At 42.0% G+C, this 27381-nt stretch overlaps 2 protein-coding genes and 1 long non-coding RNA gene across 6 annotated transcripts in view; 1 reads left to right on the forward strand and 2 right to left on the reverse strand.

Moving 5' to 3' along the window:
* The window catches only part of DUS4L (dihydrouridine synthase 4 like), a 47713-nt gene that overhangs the window by 8080 nt on the left and 12252 nt on the right, over nucleotides 1-27381 (forward strand). For 2 of the 4 annotated variants that reach the window (XM_032794849.2, XM_075064919.1), the window contains exons 2-3: nucleotides 24475-24610; nucleotides 24903-25024. In XM_032794849.2, the coding sequence (XP_032650740.1) occupies nucleotides 24501-24610; nucleotides 24903-25024 (232 nt within the window). In that variant the 5' untranslated portion in view covers nucleotides 24475-24500. Of the gene's footprint in view, nucleotides 1-23438; nucleotides 23461-23503; nucleotides 23994-24474; nucleotides 24611-24902; nucleotides 25025-27381 lie in introns of those variants that run through there. The other 2 variants (XM_032794851.2, XM_032794848.2) reach the window with 2 other exon arrangements.
* LOC116833373 (uncharacterized) lies at nucleotides 2095-7428 on the reverse strand. Its single transcript, XR_004375657.2, has 3 exons — nucleotides 7345-7428; nucleotides 5728-5848; nucleotides 2095-2576 (listed from the first exon to the last, which is right to left on the reverse strand). It is a non-coding gene; the product is annotated as an uncharacterized LOC116833373 (long non-coding RNA).
* LOC116833372 (conserved oligomeric Golgi complex subunit 5-like) lies at nucleotides 10497-23379 on the reverse strand. Its single transcript, XM_032794856.2, has 4 exons — nucleotides 23216-23379; nucleotides 21711-21850; nucleotides 19666-19723; nucleotides 10497-12034 (listed from the first exon to the last, which is right to left on the reverse strand). The coding sequence occupies exons 1-4, from the start codon at nucleotides 23322-23324 to the stop codon at nucleotides 11940-11942; spliced, it is 402 nt and encodes a 133-aa protein (XP_032650747.1). The 5' UTR covers nucleotides 23325-23379; the 3' UTR covers nucleotides 10497-11939.

The raw sequence follows: 27381 nt of genomic DNA on the forward strand, positions 1-27381 counted from the left end.
TGAAAGCTCAATGATAAATAAAGTTGCTATATATACTTAATACAACAATTTAGGTCTTCGTTATTCATGTGTTACTTGAATGCTGATAAGTATGGACAAACAAATCATTCATCACCATCCCCAAAAAGATTTAGATTTTGCAAAGTAATTTGGTATTCTTTCAAATACCAGTGGCGTCAGCTGCCTGAGAACTGAAAAAAACTAACCTGCAAGCAGTGCAAAGGAATTTAGAAATACAGCATTTGATTTCAGCTGTCCAGTGCCACCCTCCCCTATAATTAATGTTGCATAGCCTAATTACTTTTGACATAGTTTGTGGGCATTACATTTTTGCAAAATGGAAGCAACATGGTGACCTGTTCTGGAGTTAATTTGAATGTTAATCACATAATGAGGGCTTGAAACAAAAAGTACTTGGGTCAGAGAGGTGAACTAAAGCAGAAGGTCTTTCAGGAGTTTCTTTATCTATGATTTTATCTGCAAGAGCGATAAGGAAAGGCCTGTGCCTTTTCAATTTAATTTTCTAATCACAATAGTCAAAGACTGCAGCATGTCATTAGCCATGGCTCCCAGAGACCCAACTTCCCTGCAGTAAATTTAACATCAAGCAGTTTAATTTAAAAACCAAACAACCTATACATCACTGAGCTTTCCTGTTCATGCACAGGAAGGTTTTCTTACCTGATGCTAATACTGTTGCTTTGGTAAATTCTTTTTATTTTATATTTTTATTCCCTCAGTAACAAGTATTTTGTGCTCTACTGACTCTGCATATCTTCAAAAATTTCTAATTTCAAAGTTGTCTGTTTAGTTCCAATAAAGCAATTGATCCTCTTATAGAATTTATTTAGTGTACATGTCTTTTTATTTTCTTCTGCATTGAATCACAGCTAGAAGTTGTCACACGGCCTGGTTTTGTAGGAGTAGCTGTCCACACTGCTTATACAACTACAATTGGGAACTTCATTCACTACGATAGGGGTTGGCAACCTTTCAGCAGTGGTGTGCTAAGTCTTCATTTATTCACTCTAATTTAAGGTTTCGCGTGCCAATAATACATTTTGACATTTTTAGAAGGTCTCTTTCTATAAGTCTATAATATATAACTAAACTATTGTGGTATGTAAAGTAAATAAGGTTTTTAAAATGTTTAAGAAGCTTCATTTAAAATTAAACTAAAATGCAGATTTCCCCAGACTGGTGGCCAGGACCTGGGCAGTGTGAGTGCTACTGAAAATCAGCTCGTACGCCACCTTTGGCATGCGTGCCATAGGTTGCCTACCCCTGCACTAGGACATTGATATTTTTCCCATACACTTCCCTAGTCCATGGTAGTAAATCCTGTCCAGCTAGAAGCAGGGAGGCTTTCCTTTTCAAAGCTTTGTAATAAGACTTGTTCAAATACCATGATGATAAATTGTTAAGACTGAACAAAGCCACGCTGACCCAGAGATATAAAATAAGCATGGAATAGAAGATCAGGACTCCACATCTGGTACAGAAATTATTCTTAAATATGAACCGATTAAAAACATTTCATTTTCCTTTTATCCTCCATTATCTGTTTTGCATTGGTTTCCTGTTCTAAACAGGAAAACATTGCTGAATCAAATGATAACACCTGTAACAGCCTCTTGGTTTTTGGTCCATGGCGTACCCTTAGCTCAGGGACTTAAGTACCAGTACTAAGACACCTCGTGTTGTGCTGTGGGAAGGAAAATCCTAGAAAAAGCCACAGAGGGGCTATATGGAAAGAATGAATGTTCTCTTCTGCAAAACATTCACATATGTGATCAACTGCATAGAAAGCAGACCCCTGCTCTGGGACAGGGGTTGGCACCTCAGTCAAGAGAGAATTCAAAGGTTTTGTAGCTCTAAAAGAGCTGAAGAGTTTTTAAATTAGTTTACGTTTTACTTCCTGTGTTTTTGTAAAGGTAGGGAACATATGGACCACAAAAAAAGGTTACCTGAGAATTATGATTAATATTCTACAAGCACAAAAGTGAAAAAAAAAGTTAATTTTCTTATAGAACTAACTCTGCCCTCTTGTGCCTGTGCACGATTTGTATTACTGTATGACATGCAGACAATGATTGTGGCTGTAAGGCTACAGTTCCATGGCCAATGCAATGGTGCTCCACATCAGAAGAAGCTCTTCAAGGCACTGTGCCAGGCAGCAGCACTGGAGAAGCACCTAGGAACATGATTTTTTTCCCTCCAATGTGCATTACTTTGCATTTATCATCAACAGTGAACTTTGTCAGCCATCACACCGACCATTCACCTAGCTTGTGAAGTTTCTCACGGTCCTCTCTGGTCCTGACTAATTTAAGTAACTATAATCTAAATTATTACCCCACTACTCGACGCCTCCTCCCCCTTCCAGACCTAGCTGAGAATGTAGGGGTATCCTGTTGTTAACCTTTCACTATTTTGAAAATTAACCATTTAATCCTATCAGTAGCCTTCTGTCTCTTACCCAGTTTTTGACTGATGACAATCCTTTGCTTTTCACCCAATGACCATACCGCAACCTCTTGTGCAAGCACTTGTCAAAGCCCTTTCAGAACAGAAGTCTAAATAATAAAATCAACCAACCAGAGCAGGCCAAGTGCAGGTGAGAGCAACTTCTGCTATATCTTTTAAAAGGGTCCAGCATGTGCTCCCCACTTGCTCATCCAGACCAACTAGCAAGTGTGTATAAAGTGAGGTCACCCTCTGCCCCCTCTTGGAGAGAGTAAGTATTACATACATATGGGATCAAACAAGACAAATTCAGTATTTATATGAGAGAGAGAGTTTAGTAGAGTCAAAAAAGAATTAGATATTAATGGATAATGAGAACATCAGTTACGTATATTTTTAAAACGAGAGAGCTAAATCCCTATGCATTAGAGAATAAAATAATTGATGGGACTGGCAGGTTATTCAATAGCTGTCCATTCTGGCCTTTTTTAAAAAAAAACAAACAAAAAACACCTCTTATCTGCTATGGGCCACTAGTATGATCCAATATGGCAATTTCTACATGCAGACACTGTACATATTACAGGGAATTTAGTATTTAGATATTATTTTGTAGATATCTAGAGACTCAGTCTGTGCACACAAACTGGTAAAGAAAATGACACACTATATATATCGTCCTATAAAGGGTTTATTGTGCCAAATTTTGAGACTAAATCTAGTCATTCAAGTGCGAAAGATTTTAGACCTGTTTTAAGTGAAAATCTCATTACAACTTTAAATATGCAGTTGCTACTGACATCTCCATAGTAAAACTATATATCTCCTGCCTTGAAGTGCTGTGGAATACCACCACCTTAATAAAACCCTTCAAAGAAAAAAAACAAACCGATTTCTGGTTTTCCTCTGATAAAGTAGGAATGTTTTTTAAACCATCTCCACCTAACATTTAGGACTTGCTTTTATGATTATGTTATTTTTTCTTCCCACTGAGTAATGATCTTTAAATCAAGACCCACTGAAAACCTTCATGAATGGAGACATCTGGTCACAAATTCAGTGGTACAGTTGTTAGTTTGAATTCAGTAAAAAACAAAAAACAAAACCATTAAATCAATGTTCTGTAAATGCTAAAACGTAGAAATGGTCAGAAAAGCCTATGGGTATATTTAGTATTTAAGGACTCAGTTCTGCAAATCAATGTTCTGTAAATGCTAAAACGTAGAAATGGTCAGAAAAGCCTATGGGTATATTTAGTATTTAAGGACTCAGTTCTGCAAATCAATGTTCTGTAAATGCTAAAACGTAGAAATGGTCAGAAAAGCCTATGGGTATATTTAGTATTTAAGGACTCAGTTCTGCAAATCAATGTTCTGTAAATGCTAAAACGTAGAAATGGTCAGAAAAGCCTATGGGTATATTTAGTATTTAAGGACTCAGTTCTGCAAATGCTATAATGCACAGAAACTACTCACTGTAGCAAGCACTTGGAGAGAAATCCTGGCTCTACTGAAGTGAAGGGGAGTTTTGTCATTGACTTCAATGGTGCCAGGATTCCACCCTCTGTCTGCTAGCAAGTGAGACTCATTACTTAACCAGGGCACATAATCAAGTACCACACTTAGAGAAAACTTATTAATAGACTTTCATAAGCATTAGGGAAAGATTGTAGTTTTCAACATGAAATATGAGAACAGTGACACCTACGTAAATGTATTTATTGTTTATGTTTTTATTAGATTTCTGAAAGTCCTTTGACAAGGTCTTGCACATCACTTAAAGTAGTGTAGAAAGATAGTGAGTGATACAGAGAGCCTTAAAAAAAAGTATAGAACTAATACTCAGATGGTATAAACCACTATAAATTTAAAAAAAAAATTTTTTTGAAATCCAAATCAACACATTCATTTTAACTAATAATTTCATTCAAATTAATCCTGCTAATTACTTGCTTAAGACCTGGTTAAAACAGAAGATGAATTGGCAAGATAATGGGTTTGTACTCTTCACTATTCTAACTTAGAACATTATGGCTGATACTTAAGCGTTTTCATCTAATTGTTCTAATAAAACAAACAGACTTCATTTGCATAACAGCATATGTTAATTATAAAAATAAAATTCTCTAATAATCTTTGATTACAGCATATGAAAAAGTCAGCAATGACAAATATGCACAACAAACCTTAGGGTAATTCTGAATGTTTAATTGTTCAGTTTGCCCACATTCTATTTTTAGACGATGGAATTTGAATACCATTAAATCAAAGAAGAAATAACAGCTGCTAAGATTTTGTATACAACAGCTATTACTGAGATTTGAGAGATTAAAATGACTTTCAGAAAGGCCCCAAGTTTGGCTAATTTTTTTTAAAGAAACAAAATACATTTATTTCAAAATATGATCTACTCTAAACCCAATGGAATAATGGCTTTCAAAAGCCAACATTATTGCTAAATAAGCTTCCCTCTCTGCAGGTATTCCATGTAGTCACAGGTTAATATGAAATTAGCTGCTCTAAGTAAGTCTGTGCCCAATATGTAACTCATTATCAGAGGATTTCTCTTGTAATTAGTCAACTGTATCGAGGTAAGCCTCATGAAAAATGTATGCCTACGTTACAAGATAAGCCCACGATTCAAACTCAGGCTCAAGCCTAACACTTCTCCTGTTGACACACAAATGATGCTCTAGGGCTCGGACCCAGGTCCTAGAACCTTATGGGAGTGAAAGGTTCAAGTCTGTTTCAAGCTGGGACCTAGGGTTCAAGCTCTATTGCTTTGCAGTGTAGAGACAGCCCCACTGAACTTGTGCTCTGGGAAATTGTCAAAAGTATCCCACGTGCCAACTTTCTTTGTCCTTTGGATAGTCAAATTTTCCCACATTGCACCATCAAAATAGGGCTAGAGCTGCCACGTTCTGGGAGGGTGTTAGGAAGTCTGTGACGTGCATTTGGACACAGGCCTGCATAATGCAGTGTAGACCTGAGAGCCAAGGCTGTGACCCAGGGTTCAACAATTCCTAACCTACAGCTGCAAGTGAGTGTAGCTGCTCAATCCCTAAGTTAATAAACACAGAGTTTACTAACTTGAGTTCTACTAACCTAGTGCTTACATTGCAATGTAAACTTGGTCTCTAATTCTGATCAAGAAATAGACAATTCTTTAATTTCATCTTTAAAAAAAAAACTATCAAAAACTAAAACTGCACTTCTCATGAGCAGAAACTTAAATGCCACTAAAATAACTAAGAGGACTCACCAAGTTCATTGAAACTCTGGGCAGCTTTTGTTATCTCTCTGCTTCCTCCTTGCAGCTGTTCTTGAAGTCTCTTACTTAGATACAAGATGCGTATTATTCTCTGTAGCAAGTCACAGGCTGCCTGTGTGGAAATTATGGCTTTAAGTGAATATTTAATGTTAGATATGTATAGTTTTAGGCCCCACTCCTGGAAACTCTTGAGTATATGCTTGTAGTTAAATACAAAACACACAAGCAAGCATTTGCAGAATCTGAGACCTAGTGGTTAGTTAGATGGATACAGATAAATAATGACAGTTTTTTCATAAGTACTCTGACTTTATACAACAATGCTCACTATTTTAACTATTAATGCTACTGTGCATGATGCTGCTTAGTCACAAGTAAGTCCTAAGAAAATCAGTGGGACTACTCATGGAGTATAATGTAGTCTCCCTTAGTTGAAGGTACACATTACTCCTGGGGGAATTCTGTGCATTTGCAGACGTGCATAATTCATCTGTCTCGCATAATTTTGTATTTTCCTGCATAAAATACATTTTGCCTAAGAAGTGCTGCAGTTCAGCCTTTTGCCAACCAGAGGTTGCTGTGGCACCAGAACAGCCAGCATGAACACAGTTGGCTGTTCCAATGCCACAACAGCCTCTGGCGGCCAAAAGGGAGAACTGCATCACTTCTTAGGTAACATGTTTTTTATGAATGAAAATACAAAGTTCTGTGCCCAGTGGTGTAGAATTCCCACAGCAGGAGAAGTTCATCACAGCACCTGCTCACGGAGCCAGGTTAGGACAGAGTGGAACACACAGGGCTGCTCGATTCGGGGGGGTGTCACAGACTGGGGTTCAGAATGGCTAGTGGGGGAACAGACTGGAGCATAGGCTCAGGAGCTAGTGGGATGACAGCGATGAGCCTGGGGTTGAGGGAGGGAGGGAGGCTGCAGAGACCCAGGGAGAGGAGGGTGCTGGAACAGAGACAGAAGTACCTGACTAAATGGGAGAGGCTTGGGGTCAGCCAGGGTCTGAAAGGGGGAGGCTTCCTAACAATCTCACCCACCCAATAAAAGCCTCCCTGTAGAAGGGTTTGGCTGGGGCTCGTCCCCCTCCGGGGCAGCTGGGAACCAGGCCGCCTCACTACTTAGGTCCAGTGAATTAGCCTGGCTGGGCGGCAAACAGCCCCTCAGGCAGGGGCTGAGCCAACAGTTTAATATTAGCAAGCCCCGGCCCTGGATCAGGATGGGGCAACAAAAGTAGCTCAGGCCCTCAGGCAGGGTAGAGCAAATAGTTCAGTAACAGGCCCAGGCCCTGGGTCAGGGTGGGGCAGCAACCAGTCAGGAGCTCAGACGGGGCTGAGCAAATACAGAAGTTTAGGAGGCCCTGGTCCTAGGTCCAAAGGGTCTGGGAGAGAGGGAGACTGCCACCCACACATTGGGTTGCAGGGGGGACGCAGGCCCACCCACTCCACTGTGTCCCAGCCCAGGGCCCTAGCAGCAGCAGAAGACCCTCTGCTACGTCATTGGGTATCCTGACCACAACACACTGACATTGGGTTCTGGGTGTGCTGCAACCAGACTAGGGTTGGCTGCCCCCGGGCTATTCGTACCTCCCCCTCTAGAGGTACCTGCGTTTGAACGGTGTCCTCCACGGAATCAAGCACCATGGGCTCCTCAGGGTACCCGGCGAGCGGTAGGCTTGGCAGCTCCTCCAGATAAGCCTGCCTGTGGCAAGCTAACAGCTTCTCCGGGGTCTGGTCGGCATCAGGCCTTGGCTGGTCTGGCCAGTCCTCGGGTTGATTGCAGACTGGAGGAGTCTCCCCACTGGGAGCTAGGCCACAGGCGTCTGGCTTCTCTGGCAGCTGGGGCTCTAGTGAGCTCTGGGGTTGGGCTTTTGTACTTCCTGTCCTGTGCAAGCTCCACTGGCTCTGCCCACTTTGGCGTCAGGAGGGGCTCGTCCCTTTCTGGGGCAGCTGGGAACCAAGCTGCCTCACTATACTCCCACCCACAACCAACACCCTCCAGGCTCTTTCCTAGGCTCCTTCCTTCTCCTTCACCTTTTCCAAACCTCTGACTCCCCCAAGCCTGTACACTGCTTCTGAGAGGTGCAGGAAATACAGTTCTGTATTGTAATTTAAATAAATTACACAAAGTTCTGTATTAATATGCCTCATAAGGAATCTATTTGTCAAAAAAAACAAATTATTAGAATTTTTGTCTGTATTGTTATAGACATACTTGCTGACATATTTTGAAATAAATTATCAAAATAATTGTAACTGTCATGATTATATTATTATTTTGACAAAATATGCAGGATGTTCAAATACTGCATGCAGAATTTTTAATTTCTTTGGCGCAGAATTCCCCCAGGAGCAACACATCCACAATTAGTCAATTTGGTCCGTGGTTCAAGAATACTTTTGGATTCTTGCTAATACTAAGCTCTCTAAAGCTATATCAGCAAGTAAGGCTCTTTCACCTTTGGTTTGCTAGAGGAGACTCCATCCCATTCCGGCAGACAATGGCCTGGCCTTAGTTATTTGCACATTCCACAATTCTTGGCTAGATTACAGCAATGTCATATATCTATATGACATGAAGTCATCAGCACTCAGAAAACTCCAATTACTACAGAATACTGCAGGGCATCTCCTCAGCAACAGAGGCTACCACAAACACATCAGACCTGTCCTGTACTCTCTACACTGGCTTCCCATAGAAAATAGTCACATTCAGGGTCTCCATACTTATCTTCAAGGCGCTCTCTGGCTTGGGCCAGGATATCTAAAAGACCCCTTAAATCTCTGGGATGACGACTGTCATCAACAACTACAGATCTGTCACATCTTACACTGGGGTTACATTCTGCAGTCAGCGCATAAAGCGAAAATCGCATATAGTCAAAATTACATTGAGTGTAATGGCAGGCGGAATCGCCCGCATTACAGGTACAGTATTAAAATTGTTCTTCTTTTTGCCGACCGTGTAAAGCTGAAATTGTGCATGTTAAATGCGCGTAAGATGCGACAGACCTGTACACTTCTCTAGAACAACTGAACTCTACAATAAGGGGAAAGTTTGTCTGTGTAGGAGATAGCACTTTCTCTGGGGCTGGTCTGAGACCATGGAATGAACTCTTCTAGGAACTAAAGAGGATCACAAACCTCACTCCTACTGCTCTAAGTGCAAGGTGCATTTCTTTGACCTTGCCTTCTCTAATACATAGCAACCTTTTAAAAACAACCTTCCAGAACAAGACAGTCCACTGCATATGTTTCTTCCCCCTAGAGAGAGGATGAGAGCACAAACAACACGTGACAGAAGTGTAGTCATATTACTTAATACACTGCTGGAAGGTGCTCTGATACTACGGTGATAAGTGCGGTACAAGAATCTATATAGAATATGGTGCTATTCAATGTGAGTAAGGATATCTCCAACTAACCGTGCTGAAAATCAAACTATAAATCCTTCTAGGCATGAAACTATAAAGGGGAAAATAAGTTTATTGATGCTTTACAGTAATTACAGCTTCAAATGACAAAGAAAGAAGTCATATCCATGGCACCGCGACTCAACATATTTTCAGTTCTGAACAAAATCAGCATTTATAGTCTGCTGCACTCCAAGAACACAGTTTGATGCCCAGCACGGCTATTCAGATAACACAACTGTGGGAGTCTGGGTTTTTGAACTTGTCATGCTTAGCATAGAGATTTCCCATGTAACCAATATGCATGTTTGAGCAATTGTAAGAGACAAGACACGTACAAAGGCAGAACTCACTTGGCATTGGCAAGATTACAGACAACTTGCAGAAATCATTAATTCAGAGAAGCCAATGCATAAGAGGAACTGAAAATCCAATCAAACAAGAACAAAAGAACTGAAACATATATGGCCATGTTCAGGCTGCTTTAGTTAAGAATAAGTCAACAATACCACTATAAGCTCCTTTTAGGTTGGCTACAAAAATTATCAAAAAAGTCCACATAGGGATACATTTTTCCTAACATGTTAGATAGCCATTTTACCTGTTTCTTTTAAGAGGGGAAATAAAAAATTATTGTTTGCTGATGTGTAGTTTATACCCTCTTCAAAACAAAAGATTATAGAATCATTTCGCAGCAGGACAACATTAATCCTCAGGTTTTTTTTTTAAACTATTTTTAGTGTCAGGATATAAAGCAGAGGTGGGTCAACTTTTTGGGCTGAGGGCCACATCTGGGCATAGAAATTGTATGGCGGACCATGAATGCTCATAACATTGGGGTTGGGGTGCAGGAGGGGGTGAGGGTTCCAGGTGGGGCTGCAGACTCCAGAGTGGGGCCAGAAATGAGTTCAAGGTGCAGTAGAGGGCTCCAGGCTGGGGTGGGGACTCGGGGGTGGGGCTGGGGATGAGAGGTTTGGGGTGCAGGACTGTACTCTGGGCTGGAATTGAGGGGTTTGGAGGATGGGAGGGGGATCAGGGCTGCAGCAGGGGTTGGGGCACAGGGAGAAATTCAGAGGTGCAGGCTCTGAGCAACACTTACCTCAAGCAGCTCCTGGAAGCAGTGGCATGTCCCTTCTTCAGTTCCTACATGGAGGCGTAGCCAGGTGGCTCCGCGCACTGCCCTGTCCGCAGGCACCCCCCCCGTGCAGCTCCCATTGGCCGCAGTTCCCGGCCAATGGAGCTGCCAGGGCAGCACTTGGGGCGGGGGAAGTGTGCAGAGCAGAGTCCCCTAGCTGTCCCTATGCGTAGGAGACAGAGGGGGGCCATGCCGCTGCTTCTGGGAGCTGCATGGAGTGGCCCCCGACCCTGCTCTCCAACTGGAGTTCTGGAGCAGGGCAAATCCCAGACTCCGTTCCCCAGGAGCGCAAGGGCTGGATTAAAATGGCTGGCAGGCCAGATCCAGCCTGTGGGCCGTACTTTGCCCACCCCAATCTAGATTGTACAGTATAAACTTCCACCATAGACCAGTGTAAACTGGCAGAAGCCAAGCATTCTTCAGCACTTGTATAATTCAGTGCATTGCAAGGTAAGGAGAAACCAGGACCAAAACTCTGCAGAATCGACAAAGAAAGATGATGCTGGTCCCTCGCAGTTCCTCCAATATGGTGGCAGAGATAGGGATGTTCGTGAATTCCTAATTCTCCTACTGAGCTCACAAATTCCACAAAAACCACAGCTCTGCAGCACCTTATTAGCCAATAGTTTTTATTATTAATTATTATTTTAAAGCCAAAGCAAAATGAAGAAGTTCAGACAGAAACTGTCAACTTAAGGTTTTATTTAACATTTATCTTTACATTGCAGTACAAAAAAACCCAAAACAACGCTATCAGAGTGAACTGAGAAGGATGTAGAGAAATATTCAAGTACTCCCAATTCAAACTACTTAACTGTATACACGTTAAATACAATTACACATTTCAACAAACAACCTTAAATCTGCCAGCCACCCTCCATCTCACAGGGATACTCTTACTGTTCACAAATACTAAATTATTCACATTTTTTTAGTCTTTGTTTACAAATGAATCCTCATACGTTGTATAAACATGTCAACTCTTTTCTCCTTCATAAATTGAGAAGTTCTAAACTGACTTGATGACTGGGATGGTCAAAGACCTGTAACATTTATTACAGAAGAGCAACAGTTCTGCTAGAGTTAAGATCAGCTTTCTGTTTAAAGCTCGACTGTTCCAAGTGGTCTAAAATCCATATGGTTAATCGGATTGCCTTGAAATGTGGTGTGCCTTAAGAAGGCACAGGATACAGTCAGGAATTCAAATTTGGGACCCCCAAGATGCAGACCCCATCAGAAACAGCTTTTCTGAAATGTTGCACATTCTGACTTTTTTTGCTTACAGATAGAGATCAAACCAGGGCTCGGATCATCGTACAAGGGTCTGAAATGCTCAGTGGTTACCCCAATAGAGTGCATGGCACTCACCAACCCTTTGGAGGAAATCAAACTAAATAGTACTGAAAAAAAAGTTGTTTCTTTAGTTCATCATCATCGTCATCACTTGTCGCTCCAAAGCCACAGCCAAGACCTGTTGTTGTCACTTATCTTGACTAGATGCTCAGGAGTACATGATGTTAAGGGGGGGGGGGAGGGCGCACTTTGTCAGGCTGTGTTCAAGTGTTTGCCTAGATTCTCTACAGTCACATTTGGGGTCATTCCTCGAGCTTCCTCTTGGTCATATCACCAGTTTTTACTATCTCAGCTCTTGCTCAATTTAGAGTACACCAGTGTTTTCCTTGAAGGTCAGAAGGATGACCAGACAGCAAGTGTGAAAAATCAGGACGAGGTAGGGCGCAATAAGAGCCTATATAAGAAAAAGACCCAAAAACTGGGACTGTCTCTATAAAATCGAGACATCTGGTCACCCTAAAGTAACCAGGTTCTCCAAGATCATTGGCATTTCCCACCATTTTGTTACTCAGTAGCCTTCCACGCTGATATTCTCAGTTAGGCACACTAAGGTTTAGAGCATGTGCAGAGAGGCTAACTATTTGGAAAACTACCTCTATATCATAGAAGAGGGGAGGTTCTGAGGGTACATGACAGTCATCGAGTTCAAGCACTGAAAGTTCAAATCCAAATCCAGGGTAGAAGTTAAATAACAGGCATAATGCTCCAATCTTCCTCTAACAAAGGGGGATTTTTATTTCGGGGGAACTTAATCTGAGCATGGCAGAATACTGTATCCAGGAAGCACTGAAACAATTGGTTGTTGTAATTTTAGAAAATAAATGACAAAAGCAAATGCTTGCTGGGAAGGAGGGTAGTAAGGAGTGGAAGAGTAGATGGGAACAGGAGGAGAGGTTGCAGGGAGAGGGGAAGGATCACATGGAGAACAGGGCGAGGGCACGTGTCTGTCCAACATTCCCCTCCCATGTATGTCCGTACATCACTATTTGGGGGGGCCCCAGTCCATTAACGGGCATGACCCCACATTTCCATGTCCCCCTTCATGTGAGCCAGGTTCTGGAGGGGGCTTCTCTACCTGGGGGAGTCTGACCCTTCTCGCTACCCCCTCCATATGAGCTGAGGTTTCCTGCCACCTAGACATGTCTGAGCCCTGCTCCCTGGGAGACCCACTGCTCATCTAAAGGAGTGTGATCCTTCATCCCTGTCACCCCATGTGAGCCAAGGTCTGGGGAAGCCGTGTCCCACTAGGTGGGGAACTTGGAACAGGCATGCTCAGAGCATACACCAACAACACACTGCTGAGACTGGGGTGATGAGCAGGAATGGAGCAGTTGACATGACCTCAAACAATCACTTTGAGACATGGAATCAGAATGGACAATCAGACTCCTTAAACCAGTCTTTTATGCAAGCTGATACTCAGAAAAATGTAGGTGTGGTCAACAAAAGCACTTCAAAAACACCCATAAGCAGAATCTCACCTCATGCAACATAAATATTGATAACTTTAAAGATACAGCCACAGACAGGTCTGAACAGAGAGCAACTGCCAATAAAGGTTGTAAACACTTTGAAGAAGGCAGAGGTGAAAAAATGATCAAAAAAGGAACAAGCATCATGCCAGCTCCTTACTGGGAGCCTGCAAATTCTCATGTTGACATCTGTTCACAATTTTGCTCCTATACAGCCAATTTGAGAACATACCTAATGCCATGAGATCATCGGATCGGATAGCCATACATTCTCTTAGTATCAGAGGGGTAGCCGTGTTAGTCTGTATCCACAAAAACAAGGAGGAGTCCGGTGGCACCTTAAAGACTAACAGATCTATTTGGGCAAGAGCTTTCATGGGTAAAAAACCCACTTCTTCTGATGCATGGAGTGAAAATTACAGCTACAGGCATAAATATATATTGGCACATGCAGAGAAGGGAGTTTCCTTACAAGTGGCAAACCAGTGTTGAAGGCCAATTTAGTCAGGGTGGATGTAGTCCACTCCCAGGAATTGATGAGGAGGTGTCAATACTAAGAGAGGGAAAATTGCTTTTGTAGTGAGCCAGCCACTCCCAGTCCCTATTCAAGCGCAAACTGATGGTGTTAAGTTTGCATCTCAGGCTATATAACCAAGGTAACATGTGACCTTCCACTAACCTGCTGTCTGTGATGTGTGTATATAGGAGAATAGGGCAGGAGACAGCAAGGAGCAGCTTCTTACATGTTAATGGCTTCTACAGTGCCATCTAATGGCTTAACAGGATGGGAAGGAGAGAGGGATCGGGGAATGGTGGCAGTGGGGGTACATGTTGCAAAGAATAGTAGTGAAGGAGGTGGAGAAAGAAGACTGGTGTATGTGTCTCTCTCATATGGTTAGAGTTACTTTAACAACCATGTAATAAAACTGTCAAGATTTTAGGACAAACCATGGATGAGATTTGTCTCACTGGCCACGTTAGCAACTACCCAGTGAAAACATTTCAAAGGACAACAATTACCCCATTCTACTGTAACAAAATGTAGAAAGGTGGAAGGAAGGGGATAGAGCACTTAAGGAATCACTCTGCTCAGTGGTTTGAGCATTGGCCTGCTAAACCCAGGGTTGAGAGTTCAGTCCTTGAGGGGGCCATTTAGGGATCTGGGGCAAAAACAAACACACACTGTGAGGGACAGTACTAGGTCCTGCTAATGCAGGCAGGGGACTAGACTTGATAACCTTTCAAGGTCCCTTCCAGCTCTATGAAATAGGTATATCTCCATTTTTTTAAAATTTTTTAACTCTGTCTCCTAGTGGAAAGACCACAGACTAGGACTATTCCTAGTTCTGCTACCAGTCTGGTGGGTGACCCTGGGCAAGTCATGTCACTCTCTGTGCCTCAGTTTTCCCAACTGTAAAATTGGGATAATTATGTAAAGTTCTTGAAATCTATTGATGAAAAGCACTATATAAAAGATAGGTCTTCTGATTATTACCTAGCCTCAGTAGTACATGAGCTATAAATCTAGGTGAGAACAATAACTGCCTAAAGGACCATTAATTGCTACCAACAAGCATTTCTTTCTGCTTAAAAAAAATAAAAAGGGAGGAAATTAAATTGCAAAAGATTTGTTAACACAGAGTTAAGCAGTGAGAGCCTGTGCCCCTTCAGAGTTCAGCAAAACTCATGCTTTTGAACCAGAAGATACCCAATTAAGGTATATGTTCATGTAATCTTAACTCTCCCCTCTTATAGTGATACTCCAATATGCCCATAACACACTTTCCAGCTCTACCTTATCCTCAGACACTGAAAACCACACTTGGAAAAAAAATTTACAACCCCATCATGGTTGCACATAGGGTGCCACCTAAATCTTCACTTTCCCTATCCATCATTAAAGTCAAGACTGCTCTCATATCCCACCTCACTACTTCCAATACCCATGGCCAGGAGACCCCAGTGCTCTGTCACTGGCACAGCCTACAGAATTCTGTACTGAAATGATGCAGACCAGAACCTCAAGGTACACATGCACCTGTCCTTTGATACACATGCAGGGACTCAGATCTCCTCATCACAATCACAGCTCCCCCCAAACTGCTCCAACTTATTCCTCCACTATTTAGTACAGCTACACCGATCACAGTGAATGCAGCTGAAGTGCATGCAGATCATTCCCAGTGACCAATGCCAGTTCTAGGAAAACAGATTTAAAGTTGTGTGGGCATTTACTCTGAATTTCCTGGTTTCCAGAGTTCAGCAAAATTCAAACTTCTGAAAGAGCACAAGCGATCGCTGGACAATCTTAATTCTGCATTAACAAAGGTTTTTTCCCCATTTAATATATAGAATAGAGGACATGTGATTCCCAACTCACATGAGGATGATGACTATGAAATATATAGTGGAAAGTTGGTTAAAAAGGCTAGGCCTTCTGGCTTCTGCAAGAATGGTAGCAGGACAGTGCAATAGCAATTAAAATGATCCCACAATACCACTACTAATATTAAGTGGTCTTCTTACAATAGTAGGAAATTGGGATGGAAGAGGTGGGAAAAAATATATATATATTCCATGCATGGAGTATAATACAAGAGATGTCAAGACCTCTGGTCAGATTGCGCTAAGGAATCAGTGGATGCTCACTGGGCCAGATTAATTTGTGGCCCATACCAGAAATGCATGGGATGTAGAAAGGGTAAATGGTTCTTAAGAGACTTCTGTTCTACAGGAGAGAGAAACGGGGGATAGTTAAGGTTGGCTTTTTGAATGAGTAAGGAGATATTTCACTCTTATGCATTTAAGAGAGTCGCAGGCTGTGAGGATATTTGAATATTGCCATAAACTCAGACTGTCAGATTCCCCCATACACACATGCTGATTTTCTTTGATATCCATCCATTTTTCATGTTAAGTAGCAACTTAAATTAAGTATTTTTTACTCTGTGAATATTGTCAATGTGGAAGATAAATGGTGTGACGAGCATGTCATCATTTTGGATGAAGGGCAGAGTTAAGGCTGTTTTGTGGAACTGTAACTTTATATTTCTAAACTTTCTAGTATTTGATAGTTATTTGTTTTTAGTGTAACTTTACCTTTGAATTCCTGGCTCTCTCACCTTTTAAACAACATTAGTCTATTAAAGTTTTCTTCTTAAAAAAGGTATTTGCAACCCTAACACCACCTTATATGTTTTTATTCAGGAATTTACTGTTTTGTGGCAATAGGAAAAAAAAGACCTGTGTTATGTTAGTGTATTTGCTTGGAAGCTGTGAGGTGGCCACATTAAGCCTTTCAGTTTTTGCATGGCTAAAATTTCTCTCCCCCCACTAGCTCAGTCCAGTCCACTCCATCGAACCATATCACTTGCCAAGCTGCACATTGTTTCCTAGGTTTTATCATCCATGTGCTCCGGAAAGTAGCACAGCTAGGATACAGAGAAAAGTGTAGGGAAAAACAAACAAAAATTAAAAACAGAGACATGGAGAGGTTCACAGTCTTGCCGAAATGAAATTCCATGGATGTAATGAGATCCAGACTAGAGTATAGGCAATGACAGTCAAGATTCTGCTCTGATACAGACTTGCTGTAACGCCTTGGACAAATCATTCAACTTTTGTGGACAATGAGTTACTTCCCTACCTTACAGGGAGACCATTAGGCATAACTAATTTTTGCACAGCTCTGCGAGATCAGTGGACAAAAACCACAAGGCTTAATTATTAAGGTTATACAGAGTAGAAGAGCTGAGAATAGAATTTAGAAGCTTCTGGCTTTTAGCCCTCTGCTGAGTCCACTAGTCTATAGTGCCTCTATGCAGTGCCTTTCACCTATACCAGAGCTTATTAGGATATCCCCAGGATATCTTTCACGCTAGGCTTTCTTCATGTGATCCAAAGCAGCTACTGCAATTCATGGAGAGAAATTATATTGTTAAAAGATTTTAATTCTATAATGAATCTAGATTGAACAATTAAGAATAACCACAAGCATCAGTTCTCATTAAGGCCAATTAAAATTAAACAAATTTGAAGTCCCTAGGCCAAGCCACTCTCCAGACTGACAAAGATTTTTTTTAACTGTTTAAAATTGAAGTACTTTATTAGCATCCCTCAAATATGCTGTATAATCCCAACCCCAATAAAGACCAAAAAGCCCCATTTTTTTTTTTAAAAGATCTGTATGTAGATGGAGGAGCAAACTTAAATTTCAAGTGGATTGGCTGATAAAAGTTTTATTTCATTGGGGGGGAGGAGATGAAATGTTAAAAAAAAAAGTAAAACCTTAACTTTGGGAATTTAAGGTTTGTACCTTTAAAAAAAATGTTAAATCAGAATTTGCTCTCCATTCCCATTACCCAAGTATCTCGCCCCATTTTGGTGTCTTAATATCTACATCCTATGAATCTAAGGCACCCCTCCACACGTGACCACTGAGGTTAGACACCTAAGTGGGTACCAATTCAGTGCCCAGGGAGCAGGAGGATGTGCAGCTTTGGGAATACTGACATGCAAGAACTAATGCACAGTTTCTCACTGAATGAGCTGCTGGGGTGGGGGAAATAAAATAAAACCATCTTTATTAAACAATTCCAGTGAAACAGTTAGAGAGAGCAGCATATAGTACTATAAAGAAGGAAGCAATTGCAATTATTGGTTATAGTTTGTAAGATAAGCATTGAATTCAAAAGAAGGCAGCATGAACCAGGGGTTAGAGCACAGGACTGGAGTTGGGCAACCCAAACTCTGATGCCAGTTTTGAAACACACACACTGTATGACTCAAAGAAGTCATTTAACCTCTTCGTACTTTATCTTCATGAGTTTCAAAATGTGGGTAACTTACCATGTATACTGAATAGGGGTGATTCAAGGCTGAATTATTGTTTAAAGAACTTTGCCATCATAGAGCGAAGTCTCTAAGCAAGTTCTATTGTTAAGACTTCCCAATAAGAGTAGAGTGCCTTCAAAACCAAAAAATGGTTTTAGGGCACTTAAGTTCAACTGGGCACAAATTGCTGCTCGGTGAGGAATGTGACTGGGGGATGTTTATCAGTCCATTAATCAGACTATCAGAACTTGTCCACTTCAGTCATTTGAATGTGGAGTACAAACCATCTTCCTAAGCATTCATTTGCCTGGCAATTTAGAAAACACTAGCATTTTAAGGGTTGACACTGCTGAGCTGAGGAGAAGTGTTTAGCAATTTTGATACATAAGTGTGACAACTCATTTTTCTTCTTTTTTGGCAGAGACATTTCTCTGCTTGGCTGGTTGGCTGTAATACAGTAACTTTTGAATACCACATCGGTTTAAATCCAAAATTTCAAGGAATGTTCTCGGCATCAGAGGCCAGAGCCCTTTTGATTTTGCTGAAAATTAGAAAACCAGAAGAGGAAAAGAGGGGACACAAATCCCCTGGCATCTCGTTAGCACATTCATCAACTTTAACCAAGTCTATAATTGTTGAACTGGTTGAAAGCCTGTACTGAGAAAGTAGCTATCAATGGTTTGCTGTCAAACTGGGAGGTCATATCTATGTGGGGTCCTGCAGGGATCAGTCCAGGGTCTTGTACCTTTCAATATTTGCACTACATATCTTGGATAAGGGAGTGGAGAGTACACTCATAAAATCTGCAGATGCCACCAAGCAAAACTGTTAGAAAGAAATTAGCAAGACTGTAAGGGCCAATGCAGTGGTTCTCCAACTTTTGTGTTGCTGACCCCTTTTATATAGGAAACCTCTGAATGTGACCCCCGCCCCTTCTAAACTAAATGCACGTTTTTATATATTTAACACCATTATAAATACTGGAGGCAAAGCAGGGTTTGGGGTGGAGGCTGACAGCTTGTGACCCCCATGTAATATCCTGACCCCAGTTTGGGCTAATGGGACCCAAAATGTAATCTTAAAGTAAGTGAGATTCTGAAACCTTATATCTATTTTGAAAAACCACATAATGACCGGGTTTTCATGCAGACATGACAGTTCCCAAATTAGGACTTTTTGATCAGCAACTGGTATTATACCAGACCCCAATCAGTGGAATCAAAAATCTGTATTTAATTTTGCAGCCTTTTACTACAAAAAGGAAGTGATGCAACTAAGACCACAAAATAACTACTTTGTTCTTTATTTGTAGATTAAATGACATTAGAAACATGTTCCACCATTCACAAAGCTGGTATTCATGGCAACATGTCACTGTACGGTGTGTTAGTTGATAGACTGGAGGCTACCGTATGAAATTTTTAAAACAGTGAGGGTTTTCAAGATACTTACAGAAACTTGACTGCATTATTTAAGTTGCTTAGAACATTCCTTCCATTAACAAATCTTTCTATAGTGTAATTACGTTAAAAAAAGGATTAACAAAATACTCTCCTTACAGCTCCATCTGCTGACATTAAAGAAAACTGCCATAAGTTAATAAAGTAAGACCTCTGTTCAGTAACGTTACTACTCAACAATCTGATGTCACCTTAACTATGAAGCTATTAACAGTATCTCCATCATGCTAAAAACTAACCAGCATAAAATGAATTTATACCTTCCAGAGATCCAATCCCAGTTGCTTGTGCCAATAAGTCCTCATGTCTTGCAACTACCTGAAAAAGTAGACCACCAATCATTATTTGGAAGGCTAATTCCAAAAATATAAACTCAGATTTTCTTTAAGCATATATCCATGAATGGGCTTAGAACAGAAAAGTGATTCTTAGGGTAGGAAGAATCCCTGAGTGATAAGGGACCTCTCTATTTTTCCCCCCTGGCTTTACAGACAAACCTCTCTACCTTGTAAACTCATTTGTGTCCATAATAAATTTTAAATCAGATGAGACTCTTCACAGTCAGCACCAAACTGATATAGTTTATGCTTTAAGGACACAAACATTTTATTTTAGTAATACAAACTTTTTATTTATTCAATTATTTTTTTCTGAATTAATGTTCAGCAACTGGTCTAGCCAGGCAGATTACAGCCGATGATGTTTAAATTTACCCACCATCCAGTGATTAACCTTAGTCCTTGCCTTCTTCACATATTTAACTAAATCCTGGATTTTTCTAAATCCAGAATGCCAGTTGTGTCAAAATATGAGATGTGGAAAAACATTTACAAGGGATAAATTGAGAAAAATTCAAGTTCCTTATATAGTTGGGACATGAACAAAACATTTACACAAGTCTCTAGAAGAGAGAAGCTTCTAACTAGCCCACAGTGTCACCACACCCTGTAAAGTATTTCCAGTTAATTCTATATTTAGGACAATCATCCTCTTAGATATGCACAGTAGATCTGAAACTCTGCTCTCCTTACATGAATGTTCTTCTACTGGTGTCAAAGGATGTTCCACAAAAGGAGGGAGATCTTTCATGAAGCTCTGAGAAAAGTATATTGCTGTTCTATCACTTCTGCTAACAAACACTAATAGTATGAAAAGGCGATTCCTATGAGGAAAATCCCAGATTTACAGATGTATTCTACACCTGACAGATATCCATAGGGCCCTACCAAATTCATGGCCGTGAAAAATACATCACAAACTGTGTAATCTGATCTATCCTCTCCTTCGATATCTGGCAATTGTAAGAGAGGGACAGGACTGGCGACATCCAGCCAAGGGTTCTACCCAGCTCTGAAGGCAATGCCCCCACCAGCAGCAACGCAGAAGTAAGAATGGCAAATCCTGTAACCCCCCACAACCTCTTTTTGGGTAGGAACCCCAACAGTTACAACACTGTGAAATTTCAGATGTAAACATCTGAAACCATGAAATTGAGTATTTTAAAAATCCTCTGACTGCAAAATTGACCAAAACAGACCATGAATTTAGTAGGGCCCTAGATATAGATGCATTAGTGTTGGGAATGGCACTGGTTATGCAAACAAAGAACTACACCCCTTACATTTATAATTTTAGCTTTCTATTTATTACATTGTTTGTTAACTACAACAATTACTGAATATTTCGTATCATCCATTAGTACACAGTCTCTCTGTGTAGTTATTTTACACATGATCCCCACTTCAAGAAGCTCAGACTCTATCTCAAAGTACCAAATAATCACTGTATCAGTTACTTGATCACTCAATAACATAAATTTAGATTTGTCTTATGTTTGTAACAGGTAACTTTTTAAAAACTGGTTCCCAATGAAAATGTCAGAAGGCAGAAGAGAGGAGGAAGTGCATCGAAGAAGCACTGTGGTTAACATTCTTGAAAGACACACACTAGGTATGACTAGGTAACCCGTGGAAATGAGCCTCCCAGCCCAGGTTCACAGACTCAGGCTCATGCTAGCGCTCTAAAAACAGCTGTAGACACTGCTTTGAAATCACAGCTCAGACTCTGAAGACTAGGGAGACAACTTGAAATGCTGCATATACAGTTATCTGTAGAGCGCTAGTGCAAGCCCAAGTCTATGGACCTGGGCTGGGAGGCTCACTGCTGTGGGCTGTGTAGGCATACCCTTAGTCACTAGTTACTGAGAACATGGGGAAATTTTAGGGGCATGCAAGACTGAAATACTGAACTTTTAAACTATGTTTGTACATGATTGCCTGAAACAAATGACATACCTGGTACTTACTTGTAAGTGAAGCTCTTTATCCAGTTGACTGATTCCTTGAGCAAGTTTTGCTAACTGTTCAGCTATCACAGCTTGATGAATAGATTGAGAAGTATAAGTCTTTACATCAAAGTCTTCTCTTAAAAAATCAGCATAACATTCTGAAAAATATATTTTAAGCTGTTTATTTTTCATACCACAAAAGTCACATATGTATTTAAGGATGTAAAGAACTGCAGCTACACTAGACCTACACCTCATGTTATTAGCAGGTGAGGTCTCGTTTCTAGAATATAACTGGACATTGATTTAAGGAGCAACGATTAGAAAAAGAGCAAATTTAAAGGAGACGTGCTTGATCACATCATTTTTATTGCCCATGTCTTGTTGTCTAAATCCAAAACTGGATAAAGCCACCTTTTCAGGAATGCATTACACTAAAAGTATACTTCCCATTTCCTCTTCAGAATTTTATAAGCTAAATAAGATGAAGTTTTACACAGAGTAAAACTACTGAGAATTGCAAACAGAAAACTGACAATTGCAACTGACACCATGAAATCATATTGCAATCTTGTAAACGGAATTAATTTTTATGGAATTAAATTAAAACCACCAAAAGAATTTCATTTGTGATCCACATTAGAACTAAACCAGAGACTCTAAACATTAACAATGATTACAATGATTTATTACATCTCCTAGTTCTATTCTAGCCATTATGATCAAAATTGAAGAGGAGGCATACAGACAACTCTTATAAAGGGATTTTGCTTTTTGAAGAGGAGACTGCAATTCCAACATGCAATCGATCCACATAACAAGATGACACTAACATCAGCACAATTTAAATACAGAGTTCTCCCTTCTTAGAGAGACGAAGATGTAATCAGAGGACAGACTAAGAACCTGGAATTCCTGAGCTAACAAGCCTTGCATACAGGGACTAACAGGCCATTCATTCAGTAAGAAGAAGCCACCTTCTGTCCCCCACAGTATATACAGCAGGATCTCGTGTGTGTAAGGGCCACTAGCAACAACACAATTCCTACTAACTTCATTTGATGCCACGATAAACCTGAAGCACTGGGACTAGAACAACTCCCAGCAAGGGCAGTTACCCCCTCTGTCCAGCCAGGACAGAGAATGAGTTTGGTGCATGGGGACCTGCAGGAGCAGCAAGACAGCCACGCAAGCAAACAGGTGTGACAAGGTTCCCCTGCTACCAGAACAAACTCCTCCGCAGCCTCCAGCTCTTCCGGCTCCGGTCTCTAGTCCGGCTGGCAAACCCAACACAGCCCGCACCACTGGCCTGGTGCCAGTCCCCTGCAGGGCCCCTCTGCTGCCCAGCGCCCTGTGTGCCCCCAGCAGAGCCCGACTGCCCGGTGCCCTCACTTCACCTCAGACCCTCTGCTGCCCAGGTCCCCCAGCTCCAGCATCCCCCACTCGTGTCCCCGCCACCCGCGACTTCACTGTTACCCCGCACCACCTGCTCCCCCCTGGACCCCGCGCCAGCCCCTCCTCACCGTCCCCCAGCAGCTCCCCGAGAGTCAGTCCCCGGGCAGAGCTGCTACCACCGCCGCTTCCCGCCGCGGCCTCCTCCATGCTGGCAGCTGGCGGAGATTCGCACGTCATCCAAGAGCGACCGGATCGCGCCAGCGCCAGAATTCCGCGCCCCCGCAGTGTCTGTTGGCAGGGGCGGTGCTGGGGGGAAGGGTCGGAGGGGAAAGGTCGCGCTGGCCTGGCATGTTCCGCCTGCCTCCCGCCGCGGGTGAAGTGGAGATTGAGGCTACGAGGGGCGGGAGCGGGCACAAGGAGGGAGGGGAGCAGTACTGGGTGCTGGGGAGAGCAGGCCTGGCATAGCCAGCTCAGCATCGTTCCCTGCGCCATTCAACCCCTTCCTCTTATTGCTCTACCTTTTCCCACCCCACTGTCTTCTTCCCGCTTGTCTGTCTCTCCCCCATTCCCTGTCCTTTCCTTCCCTCTCTGAGGATGTCTTTTGTACTTCTTCTGTCGTATTCATGGGCTTTGGATTTTTCACGACAGTAATTAGAGCTTAAAATTGGTAAATCCTCTGTATACTACAGGAGTTCTCAAACAGGAGGTCAGGACCCCTCAAGGGGTCACGACGAGGTTATTACATGGGGAGTCATGAGCTGCAGCCACCACCCCAAACCCTGCTTTTTCTCTGGCATTTATAATGATGTTAAATATATAAAAATGTGTTTTAAATTTGTAAGGGGGTCGCAGTCAGAGGCTTGCTATGTGAAAGGAGTCACCAGCACGGAAGTTTGAGACCCACTGGTATAGTAGATCTCTCACTTTCTCAGTCTCCATAGCATAAACTAATTTTTCCAAGTATCTGAGCATATTCTCTATTGTATTTCTAGGAGATTCAGTTAGCTGAGAGTCAAGTACCCATTTCTGTGTTAGTCATGCGTTGCGCAAATGTAACAAAAAGATATTTGTAGGTGTATTGCTTTCTGTTGCAGAATGTTAAATATAAGACACATATGAAGGATATATTTAAAACAGACGTAATTTAATCCATAAACTGCTTCCCACAAACTGAGGACAGCAGGACACTAACTTCTCACCAGGACATAGCCCCAGACCTTGGCGGTGGAATCACCCTCCCTCCTTTCCCCATCCTCCTTATGAAGTTAATGTAAATTCTATTAACTTTTTTGTTAATTAACTTTGAACAGTTATCCATTGCTGTATGCTATGAGAATTGGGAATAAGTAGTAAGAGTTCTGTTTAAAAATTTGTTTTCTTTTTCCAGATTTTAAATAGTATTGAAACTCATAAATGATTAGTGACGCCATAGAAACCACACAATGTCAACAAAAAGATCCAGTAGATTTGTTTCATTCCGGGCACTTTGTAAAAATATGTGCCCCTATGGTCCGATATTCAAAGTAAGTAACACATCATGTTTAACTATACACTTCCAATGGTTTCTCCGTGTAAATATATGTTAAGTATAAAAATAAGTTTCGTTACTTTTTTTAACCGTTTCGAAAACATGCTTCAAAACATGCATGTTTATTTGTTTAAACTTTATACTGTGGTAATACCTAGACACTCCACTGTATTAGGTGCTGTATGACTAAAAGCACTTACATAATTTAATTTTAAAATAGTTTATTTTGAAAGACAATGTATGTTTTGGGTTGGTTTATTTCAATTCAAATGTCCATCTACTCACAGGTTGGCTTTCAGAACTTTGGTCAGGAAATACAGCTGTGATTTGTGTTATACACCAATGATAATTGCTGCAGATTTTGTCAAATCTGTGAAAGCTAGAGACAGTGAATTCACAACAAGCAAAGGTATTTATTTTATATATTCTTGCTTTTTCAGAGAATTTTATGCAATAATTGATCTTAGATAGTAGATTCTCTGTAACTTGAAGTCTTGTTACAGAGGGGTCATGATTTGAGGGGTGAGGTGCTATGGCCTGCATTATTCAGGATATCAGACTAGATGATCATGACAGTCCCTTCTGGCCTTAAAATCTTTTAATCTAGTTGCCCTTCTGTTTTCCAGTTGTTAACTGAAGGTTGATTATATCCCCACAGGGTTCACAGGACTTGTCAATACTTAAAACGCTACAGTTCCACAGATGCAGCACTGCAACTGCACCGCTGTAGCACATCAGTGTAGACACTACCTATGCTGATAGGAGGGGTTCTTCCATCAGCGTAGGTAATCCCCTGCCTAGAGATAGTAGCTAGATAGAAGAATTCTTCTGTAGACCTGGCTTTGTCAACAGATCGGAATAGCTACATCTCTCCGGGTATGGATTTTTGACACCCCTAGAGAAGTAGCTATGCTGATGTAAGTGCCCAGTGTAGACCAGCCTTTAGCACCACTGCTGCTGAGGTACTAACCCTTGCAGACATAAAGAGCATCAGATCTGAGACTACGGGTATGTCTACCGTATGGGATTATTCCGATTTTACAGAAATCGGTTTTTGGAAACAGATTGTATAAAGTCGAGTGCACGCGGCCACACTAAGCACATTAATTCGGCGGTGTGCGTCCATGTACCAAGGCTAGCATCGACTTCTGGAGTGTTGCATTGTGGGTAGCTATCCCCCGCCCATTGGAATTCTGGGTTGAGATCCCAGTGCCTGATGGGGCCAAAAATTTGTCGTGGGTGGTTATGGGTAAATGTTGTCAGTCAATCCTCCCTCCGTGAAAGCAACGGCAGACAAACATTTTGCACCCTTTTCCCTGGATTGCCCGGGCAGATGCCATAGCACAGCAACCATGGAGCCCGTTCAGCCTTTTTTCCATGTCACCGTATGTCTCCTGGATGCTGCTGACAGACGCGGTACTCCAATGCTACACAGCAGCATCCCCTTGCCTTATGCAAGTTAGCAAAGACAGTTACCAGACCTACTGTACCATCTGCTGCTTTGCAAGTTGGCAATGACGGTTACCAGTCATACTGTAGCATCTGCTGCTGTCATGCTTGCTCCTGGCTGGCCTCGGTGACGTCTGTCGGGGGCTCCTGGACAAAAATGCGAATGACTCCCCAGGTCATTCTCTTCTTTGTTTTGTCTAATGGAGAGTCAGTCCTGCCTAGAATATCAGACAAGCCTACTAAACCAGAGAGGCAAACAGCCGCTCTGGGTCAGAGCCCCAGACATCCCGCAGAAATAATGAGCTGCATGCCATTCTAGGGGGTGCCCCTGCAACAACCCCACCCGTTTCTTCCCTCCTCCCCCGCCCCTCCTGGGCTACCGTGGCAGTTATCCCCCCCATTTGTGTGATGAAGTAATAAAAAACTGCATAAATAGGAACAACTACTTTTGGCAAGCAAGATCAGAAGGGGGGGAAGGGTGGTTGGCTTACAGTCAGAATGTGAACCACCATTCTGGCACTTGCTCAGCCTCATGGATCTGCCAAGGCCTAGGCTAGAAGCACAAGGCAGGACTTGAATCTTCATGTTCGTTGTGGGACCTCTGGTTGCAACTGGTAAATCACCAAAGTCCCAGGATTTGTCTGTTGGGACATTCTAAAACAGCAGCTTCATTTTATTTGCAGCAAATGTAGAGTCTAACTATAACTGGATTGTGAGCCCTGTAGCACAGGGTAGGCTGGGATAGCGCCACGCACGCGGTCAGAGACTGAATGGAGCCGGAGCTACGGCAGAAGCCTCCAGCTGCCATTATTCCGGCAGGACTGAATCTCCATCAGACAAAACTTAAAGAACGAATGACCTGGAGTTGTTTCCCTTTTTTTGTGCCTTAGGCGCCCCAGCCAACGTCAGCGGGCCAGCCGAGGAGCACTCACGGCATGACATGATGGATTCAGTCATACCGTACTGTCTTTCATCCGCAAGAGCAAGCAAGGGGATGTGCGTGCGCAATGTAGTAGCAGGACACCATGTCTGCCGCAGCATCCAGATAACCCGGTGACATGAAAAGGCGAAAACACTTGTTTTTCCCTTTGCTTTCTGGGGCGGCTGTACAAACACCTGTGACAATTTTTCTGACCATTCCAGGCTAGTTTGGAGCTAGCAGCCGATTCAAATGGCTTTCAGAGAGTGCAGGAACTGTGGTAGCATACAATCATCATCGCCCCCTCCCTCCGTTAAGCGGTCCATAGTGATTCTTTGGCTTTCTGTACGCTGGTCTCAGGCTCCATGCGACTGGGCAGCCACTGTGTTGAGCCCTGT

Source organism: Chelonoidis abingdonii, chromosome 1 (assembly GCF_003597395.2).
Source record: "Chelonoidis abingdonii isolate Lonesome George chromosome 1, CheloAbing_2.0, whole genome shotgun sequence".
Taxonomy (NCBI): domain Eukaryota; kingdom Metazoa; phylum Chordata; order Testudines; family Testudinidae; genus Chelonoidis; species Chelonoidis abingdonii.

Coding starts and splice junctions, on each gene's coding strand:
- LOC116833372 (XM_032794856.2), bottom strand. CDS start 23,324: ATGACGTGCGAATCTCCGCCAGCTGCCAGCATGGAGGAGGCCGCGGCG. Junction 21,851..23,215: donor CGGGGAGCTGCTGGGGGACG/GTGAGGAGGGGC, acceptor TATATTTTTCAG/AATGTTATGCTGATTTTTTA. Junction 19,724..21,710: donor ATAAAGAGCTTCACTTACAA/GTAAGTACCAGG, acceptor CTACTTTTTCAG/GTAGTTGCAAGACATGAGGA.